Source organism: Ranitomeya imitator, chromosome 4 (assembly GCF_032444005.1).
Source record: "Ranitomeya imitator isolate aRanImi1 chromosome 4, aRanImi1.pri, whole genome shotgun sequence".
NCBI lineage: Eukaryota > Metazoa > Chordata > Amphibia > Anura > Dendrobatidae > Ranitomeya > Ranitomeya imitator.
The window spans coordinates 188,036,577-188,045,806 of NC_091285.1; the positions used below are offsets into that span (position 1 = coordinate 188,036,577).

At 40.8% G+C, this 9,230-nt stretch overlaps 1 protein-coding gene across 1 annotated transcript; it reads left to right on the forward strand.

Moving 5' to 3' along the window:
* Positions 1-5,277: 5,277 nt before the first annotated feature.
* LOC138674474 (uncharacterized) lies at positions 5,278-6,583 on the forward strand. Its single transcript, XM_069762312.1, has 2 exons — positions 5,278-5,549; positions 5,704-6,583. Exons 1-2 carry the CDS (start codon positions 5,284-5,286, stop codon positions 6,581-6,583), a joined length of 1,146 nt encoding a protein of 381 aa, XP_069618413.1. The 5' UTR covers positions 5,278-5,283.
* Positions 6,584-9,230: the final 2,647 nt, after the last annotated feature.

The following is a 9,230-nucleotide window of genomic DNA, read 5'->3' on the forward strand; positions in this document are numbered from 1 at the left end:
TGTTCTGGGATCCGGACAGACTCTTGTATATTTCATCCAGCCACTGACATTTCTGTATTGTGAGTCATGGGGCAAGGAAAATAATTGTCAATGGATCTATGGGAAAAGGTAGTTGAACTGTATAAAACAGGAAAGGGATACAAAAAGATATTCAAGGAATTGATAATGCCAATCAGCAGCGTTCAAACTGTGATTAACAAATGGAAAATCGGGCTCTGTAAAAACAAAACCACGGTCAGGTAGGCCAGCTAAAATGTCATCCACAACTGCCCGGAAAATTGCTCAAGATGCAATGAAAATGCCACAAATAACATCAGCTGAGATATAGGACTCTCTGAAAACTATTGGTGTGGCTGTTTCAAGATGCACAATAAGGAGGCAGTTGAAGAACAATGGGCTGCATGGTTGATTCACCAGAAGAAAGCCATTACTGCGCAAATGTCAAATAGTATCTCGCCTACAATATGCAAAACAGCAAAGAGACAAGCCTCAAAACTTCTGGAACAAGGTAATTTGGAGTGATGAGACCAAAATTGATTTTTTTGGCCACAACCATAAATATTATATTCAACTAGGCCTAGGATGAAAGGAACGTCATTCCTACTGTAAAGCATGGAAGTGGATCGCTGATGTTTTGGGGATGTGTGAGCTACAAAGGCATCGGAAACTTGGTCAAAGTTAAAGGAAAGATGAATGCAGCAGTTTTTTGCAAATACTGGAGGCAAATTTGCAACCATCAGCCAGGAAGCTGCGCATGGGATGTATTGGGACGCTCCACTATGACATCGATCCAAAACATAAGGCCACGTCAACCTGTCATTGGCTACAGCAGAACAAAGTGAAGGTTCTGGACTGGCGATCCCAGTCTCCTGACCTCAATATCATTGAGCCACTCTGGGGCGATCTCAAGTGCGCAGTTCATGCTAGACAGCCTAGGAATTTACAGGAACTGGATTTTTTTTTGCCAAGAAGAGTGGGCAGCTTTACCATCTGAGAAAACAAAGAAACTCATGTACGACTACCACAAAAGAATACAAGCTGTCATTGATGTTAGAGGCGGCAACACACGGTATTAAGAAATGGGGTATGTAAACTTTTGATCAGGGTAATTTGGATGTTTTGGGTTATCATTATGATTTGACCCCTTTCTGCCATCGGACGCACTATTACGTCCATGTGACCTGGGACTTAATCCCCATGGACGGAATAGTACGTCCAATGTGATTCTGGGGAGCATGGCTGATTGTCACAGCTGACACCCAGCACTAAGTGCCAGTAGTGGTCACGGACCGCTCCCGGCACTTTAACCCCCGAAACACTGTGATCAAACAATACCGCAGTGCTCCGGAGCCAGCAGAGGGGCTAACAGCCCCTCTTCCTTTGGATCGGAGACCCCGCAGCATGCGCAGGACATGCGGGTTACCGGAGCTGAGAGACTTCCTGTCATGTGCAGTGCATGTCAGGAAGTCTCTGAGGTCAGTGTGCAGGGACTGCAGCGCTAACAGCTCCTATAGCATGCAGATCTGCATGCTATAGAAGCTCTCAGCCTGCACATAATGATTGTCCGATAGTGGGACACAGTGTAAAAGTAAAAATGAATTAAAATAAATTGTAAAAATATTTTAAATAATATAAAATAAACAATATTTATTCCATCAATAAATATTTGAATTTAAAAAAAATGTAAACAATAAAAGTACACATATTTAGTATTGCCGTGTCCGTAACGACCCGACCTATAAAACTGTCTCACTGGTTAACCCCTTTAGTGAAAACCATTAAAAATTAAAAACAAGGCAAAAATACAATGCTTTATCATTATACTGTCGAACAAAAAGTGGAATAACACGCGATCAAAAAGATGGATATAAATAACCGTGGTACTGCTGAAAACGTTGTCTTGTCCCGCAAAAAACAAGCCCCCATACGGCTCTATCACCAGAAAAATAAAAAAGTTATAGCTCTCAGAATAAAGCGATGCAAAAATAATTATGTATTAGATCAAATATTTTTTTTTGTATAAAAGCACCAAAACATAAAAAAAATGATATAAATGAGGTATCGCTGTCATCATACTGACCCATAGAATAAAACTGCTTTATCAATTTTACCACACATGGAACGGTATAAACGCCCCCCCCAAAAGAAATTCATGAATTGCTGGTTTTTGTTCATTCTGCCTCACAAAAATTGTACTAAAAAGCGATCAAAAATGTCGTGTGCCCGAAAATGGTACCAATAAAAACGTCAACTCGTCCCGCAAAAAACAAGATCTCTCATGACTCTGTCAAAATATGGAAAAATTAGAGCTCTCAAAATGTGGTGATGCAAAAACTAGTTTTTGCAATAAAAAGCGTCTTTTAGTGTGTGACAGCTGCCAAACATAAAAATCCGATATAAAAAGTAAATCAAACCCCCTTTATCACCCCCCTTAGTTAGGAAAAAATAATAAAATAAAAAAATTGTATTTATTTCCATTTTCCCATTAGGGTTATGGTTAGGGCTAAAGTTAGGGTTGGAGCTAAAGTTAGGGTTAAGGTTGGGGTTAAAGTTAGGGTTGGGGATAAAGTTGGGGATAGGGTTTGGATTACGTTTATAGTTGGGATTAGGGTTAGGGTTGGGATTAGGAGAGTGTTAGGGTTGGGATTAAGGTTAGGGGTGTGGTTAGCATTGGGATTAGGGTTCGGGGTGTTTGGGTTAGGGGTCTGGTTAGGGGTGTGTTGGGGTTAGGGTTGTAGTTAGAATTGGGGGGTTTCCACTGTTTTGGAATATCAGGGGCTCTCCAAACGCGACATGGCATCCGATCTCAATTCCAACCAATTCTGCATTGAAAAAGTCAAACAGTGCTCCTTACATTCTGAGCTCTGCCGTGCGCCCAAACAGTAGTTTATCCCCACATATGGGGTATCAGCGTACTCAGGACAAATTGCACAACAACTTTTGTAGTCCAATTTCTCCTATTACCCTTGTGAAAATACAAAATTGGGGGCTAAAAAATCATTTTTTGGGAAAAAAATTATTTTTTATTGTAACGGCTCTGCGTTATAAACTTTAGTGAAACACTTGGGGGTTCAAAGTTCTCACAACACATCTAGATAAGTTCCTTGGGGGGTCTAGTTTCCAAATTGGAGTCACTTGTGGGGAGTTTCTACTGTTTAGGTATATTGGGGACTCTGCAAATGCAACGTGACTCCTGCAGACCATTACATCAAAGTCTGCATTCCAAAATGGTGCTCCTTCCCTTCCGAGCTCTGCCATGTGCCCAAACAGTGGTTTTCCCCCATGTATGGGGTATCGGCGTACTCAGGACAAACTGGACAACAACTTTTGAGGTCCAATTTCTCCTGTTACCATGGAAAAATACAAAATTGGGGACTAAAAAAATGTTATTGTGGAAAAATGATTTTTTATTTCACAGCTCTGCGTTATAAACTGTAGTGAAACACTTGGGGGTTCAAAGTTCTCACAACACATCTAGATAATTTCCTTCGGGGATCTAGTTTCCAAAATGGGGTCACTTGTGGGGGGTTTCTACTGTTTAGGCACATCAGGGGCTCTCTAAAAACGACATGGCGTCTGATCTCAATTCCAGCCAATTCTGCGTTGAAAAGTCAAACGGCGCTCCTTCCCTTCCGAGTTCTGCCATGCGCCCAAACAGTGGTTTACCCCCACATATGGGGTATCAACGTACTCAGGACAAATTGCACAACAACCTTTTGGGTCCAATTTCTCCTGTTACCCTTAGTAAAATAAAACTAATTGGATCTGAAATACATTTTTTTGTGAAAAAAAAGTTAAATGTTCGTTTTTTTTAAACATTCCAAAAATTCCTGTGAAGCACCTGAAGGGTTAATAAACTTCTTGAATGTGGTTTTGAGTACCTTGAGGGGTACAGTTTTTAGAATGGTGTCACTTTTGGGTATTTTATATCATATAGACCCCTCAAAGTGACTACAAGTGTGATCTGGTCCCTAACAAAAAAAATGGGTGTTGTAAAAATGAGAAATCACTGGTCAAATTTGAACCCTTATAACTCCTTAACAAAAAAAAACTGTGGTTCCAAAATTGTGCTGATGTAAAGTATTTAGATTGTGAGCTCCATTGGGGACAGCGATGATAATGTGTGCAAACTGTAAAGCGCTGCGGAATATGTTAGCGCTATATAAAAATAAAGATTATTATTATTATTAATGTAGACATGTGGGAAATGTTACTTATTAAGTATTTTGTGTGACATATCTCTGTCATTTAAGAGCATGAAAATTCAAAGTTTGAAAATTGTGCAATTTTCTAAATTTTCGCGAAATTTCCGTTTTTGTCACAAATAAATGCAAGTCATATCAAAGAAATGTTACCGGTATCATGAAGTACAATATGTCATGAGAAAACATTGTCAGAATCACCAGGATACGTTGAAGCGTTCCAGAGTTATAACCTCATAAAGGGACAGTGGTAGGAATTGTAAAAAATGGCCTGGCCATTAACATGCAAACCACCCTTGGGGGTAAAAGGGTTAAAAAAAAAAGAAGACACTGTAGTTTCACAATAAATGGCTTCAACCAACCACTAACCATGAGTGGAGAAAAAGTTTTGGTGATATCGTTCACATTCTCTGAAAAAAGGCCAAGAAAGCAAAATTCTGCAGGGGTGTGTAAACTTTTGAGCACAACTGTATAAATCTAACAAAGTTGCACTCTGTAATGCTATAGAATGCTGTAATGAAATATATGAAAATTGAATTGCATTATTGCTCTAGAAAATAGGTAAAAAAACAAAGATACTGTGCCGCTAGTCACTTTTTCCAGCCAAGCCGTGAGTCAGGATAGTCAAGGAGTCCAAGGTCAGATACCAGGAAAATACATCATAAACAGAGGGAAGAGACAAAAGAGTAGTCGGGTAATGTTCCAAGGTCAGAATACAAGGAGAATAACGGATCACAGCAGAAGGGGTTATACAGTTGGATGGTAAGGCTAGGTTCACATTGCGTCAAGTACATGGCGTTAAACGGATTCGTTAAACGCATGTACAGAAAAGGAGCCAAAATATGTAAAAATTCGTCGTCACGGTAACGCTAGCGTTAACGCATGTGATCGCGTTTTTTCTTTTTGATGTCCGTTACGAAGTATCCGTTTGGCTCCGTTTGTCACTGTCAATAAAGTTGTTCTTTTTTTTTTCCCTTTTGTCACTGTCGGGTGTGGGCACAGACTCATTCTCCATTTTGAAAGCATTGAGTGAACTTCTGCTAGCAAGATGTTTGTGTCTGAGCTCGTTAGATTTCGCTTGATGCGGTTGCGACTTCGGCAGAGAAAGCGTAGTTCGCAAAGGAGATATTGGATCCACGAAGTGAATTTCTTGCGGAATACATATGGTGCCTTTCACACCCTGTATGTGCAGCTTCGGGATCATCCCTTCAAATTCCAACGCTATCTACGGATGTCCATTGAGACCTTTGATGTTCTGCTCTCACATGTGAAGGATGAGATACATCATCATCGCAGCACTTTTCGTGAAAGCATCTGTGCGGAGCAACGTTTAGTAGTGACTGTGAGGTAATTATACATTTTTTTTATCATTCTATTGACAAAGACTAGATCTCGGTATCGTGTGGCCTAATGTTCATTTAGCAATTGTATATTCTATTGTAACTAGCCTTTTAGATGATCATTAAAATCCTAATTTTTTTTTCTTTTTGAATGTCGACAGATATCTGGCTACCGGAGAATCTTTTGCGTCACTGCATTATCAGTTTAGACTTGGGAAGTCAACAATTTGCCAACTTGTTCGGGAAACTTGTGATGCCATTTGGAACAACTTGCAACCACTTGTGCTACCAACGCCAACATCAGAAATGTGGCTAGCGATTTCCCAACAGTTCGAGGATGTGGCTAATTTCCCCAATTGTATTGGTGCCGTGGACGGCAAGCACATTCGGATTCAGAAACCTGCGCATAGTGGATCCCTCTACTATAACTATAAGAAATACTTTTCTATAGTATTGATGGCGATTGCGGATGCCAGGTACCGTTTTGTTGCTGTGGATATTGGTGCTTATGGCCGGACTAACGATTCCAGAGTCTTCAGAGACTCCAACATGGGCCGATGTTTGTACAGCCAAAGTTTCAACATACCCTCATCACGACCTCTTCCGGGGACCGAAGGCCCAAGTTTGCCCTATGTTTTAGTCGGTGATGAGGCGTTCCAACTAGGACAAAATCTCCTCAAGCCGTACTCAAGCCGTAGTCTAGACTCCACCAGGCGCATTTTTAATTATCGCTTGAGCCGGGCAAGACGTTATGTGGAGTGTGCCTTTGGGATTTTGACATTAAAATGGCGGATTTTACTAACCTGCATGCAACTGCTACCAGAAAATGTGGACCGTGTTGTGAAGGCGTGCATCTGTCTGCATAATTTTGTGGCGAGACATGAACCCCAGGTGGTAGACCCCGATGATTGTGAGTCGAACCTCATTAGCATTGAATCGAATGCAGTTCGGTCTACAGCACAAATAATGAGGATTCGTGATCAATTTGCACATTACTTCACACATGAAGGCCATGTCCCATGGCAAGACAGATACGTGTGAAAATAATTTAAAGTCTTCCTGGTGTCGTGCAAAAAGTTACCTTATGTCATGTAAAAAGTTATGTTGTTTAACCCCTTCATGACCCAGCCTATTTTGACCTTAATGACCTGGCCGTTTTTTGCAATTCTGACCAGTGTCCCTTTATGAGGTAATAACTCAGGAACGCTTCAACGGATCCTAGCGGTTCTGAGATTGTTTTTTCGTGACATATTGGGCTTCATGTTAGTGGTAAATTTAGGTCAATAAATTCTGCGTTTATTTGTGATAAAAACGGAAATTTGGCGAAAATTTTGAAAATTTCGCAATTTTCACATTTTGAATTTTTATTCTGTTAAACCAGAGAGTTATGTGACACAAAATAGTTAATAAATAACATTTCCCACATGTCTACTTTACACCAGCACAATTTTGGAAACAAAATTTTTTTTTGCTAGGAAGTTATAAGAGTTAAAATTTGACCAGCGATTTCTCATTTTTACAACGAAATTTACAAAACCATTTTTTTTAGGGACCACCTCACATTTGAAGTCAGTTTGAGGGGTCTATATGGCTGAAAATACCCAAAAGTGACACCATTCTAAAAAATGCACCCCTCAAGGTGCTCAAAACCACATTCAAGAAGTTTTTTAACCCTTCAGGTGCTTCACAGCAGCAGAAGCAACATGGAAGGAAAAAATGAACATTTAACTTTTTAGTCACAAAAATTATCTTTTAGCAACATTTTTTTTATTTTCCCAATGGTACAAGGAGAAACTGAACCACGAAAGTTGTTGTCCAATTTGTCCTGAGTACGCTGATACCTCATATGTGGGGGTAAACCACTGTTTGGGCGCACGGCAGGGCTTGGAAGGGAAGGAGCGCCATTTGACTTTTTGAATGAAAAATTGGCTCCACTCTTTAGCGGACACCATGTCACGTTTGGAGAGCCCCCGTGTGCCTAAAAATTGGAGCTCCCCCACACGTGACCCCATTTTGGAAACTAGACGCCCCAAGGAACTTATCTAGATGCATAGTGAGAACTTTGAACCCCCGGGGGCTTCACAAATTGATCCGTAAAAATGAAAAAGTACTTTTTTTTCACAAAAAAATTCTTTTAGCCTCAATTTTTTTCATTTTCACATGGGCAACAGGATAAAATGGATCCTAAAATTTGTTGGGCAATTTCTCATGAGTACACCGATACCTCACATGTGGGGGTAAACCACTGTTTGGGCACATGGTAAGGTTCGGAAGGGAAGGAGCGCCATTTGACTTTTTGAATGAAAAATTATCTCCATCGTTAGCGGACACCATGTCGTGTTTGGAGAGCCCCCGTGTGCCTAAACATTGGAGCTCCCCCACAAATGACCCCATTTTGGAAACTAGACCCCCCAAGGAACTTATCTAGATGCATATTGAGCACTTTAAACCCTCAGGTGCTTCACAAATTGATCTGTAAAAATGAAAAAGTACTTTTTTTTTCACAAAAAAATTCTTTTCGCCTCAGTTTTTCATTTTCACATGGGCAATAGGATAAAATGAATCCTAAAATTTGTTGGGCAATTTCTCCCGAGTACGCCGATACCTCATATGTGGGGGTAAACCACTGTTTGGGCACACGGCAGGGCTCGGAAGGGAAGGCGCGCCATTTGACTTTTTGAATGGAAAATTAGCTCCAATTGTTAGCGGACACCATGTCGCGTTTAGAGAGCCCCTGTGTGCCTATGCATTGGAGCTCCCCCACAAGTGACCCCATTTTGGAAACTAGACCCCCCAAGGAACTTATCTAGATGCATATTGAGCACTTTAAACCCCCAGGTGCTTCACAGAAGTTTATAATGCAGAGCCATGAAAATAAAAAATAATTTTTCTTTCCTCAAAAATGATTTTTAGCCTGGAATTTCCTATTTTGCCAAGGGTAATAGGAGAAATTGGACCGCAAATGTTGTTGTCCAGTTTGTCCTGAGTACGCTGATACCCCATATGTGGGGGTAAACCACTGTTTGGGCGCACGGCAGGGCTCGGAAGGGAAGGCACGCCAATTGGCTTTTTAAATGGAAAATTAGCTCCAATCATTAGCGGACACCATGTCACGTTTGGAGAGCCCCTGTGTGCCTAAACATTGGAGATCCCCCACATATGACCCCATTTTGGAAACTAGACCCCCAAAGGAACTAATCTAGATGTGTGGTGAGGACTTTGAACTTCCAAGTGCTTCACAGAAGTTTATAACGCAGAGCCATGAAAATAAAATAAAAATTTTATTTTCTCTAAAATGATTTTTTAGCCTGCAATTTATTATTTTCCCAAGGGTAACAGGAGAAATTTGACCCCAAAAGTTGTTGTACAGTTTCTCCTGAGTACGCTGATACCCCATATGTGGGGGTAAACCACAGTTTGGGCACATGTCGGGGCTCGGAAGTCAAGTAGTGACGTTTTGAAATGCAGACTTTGATGGAATGCTCTGCGGGCGTTACGTTGCGTTTGCAGAGCCCCTGATGTGGCTAAACAGTAGAAACCCCCCACAAGTGACCCCATTTTAGAAACTAGACCCCGAAAGGAACTTATCTAGATGTGAGGTGAGCACTTTGAACCCCCAAGTGCTTCACAGAAGTTTATAACACAGAGCAGTGAAAATAATAAATACGTTTTCTTTCCTCAAAAATAA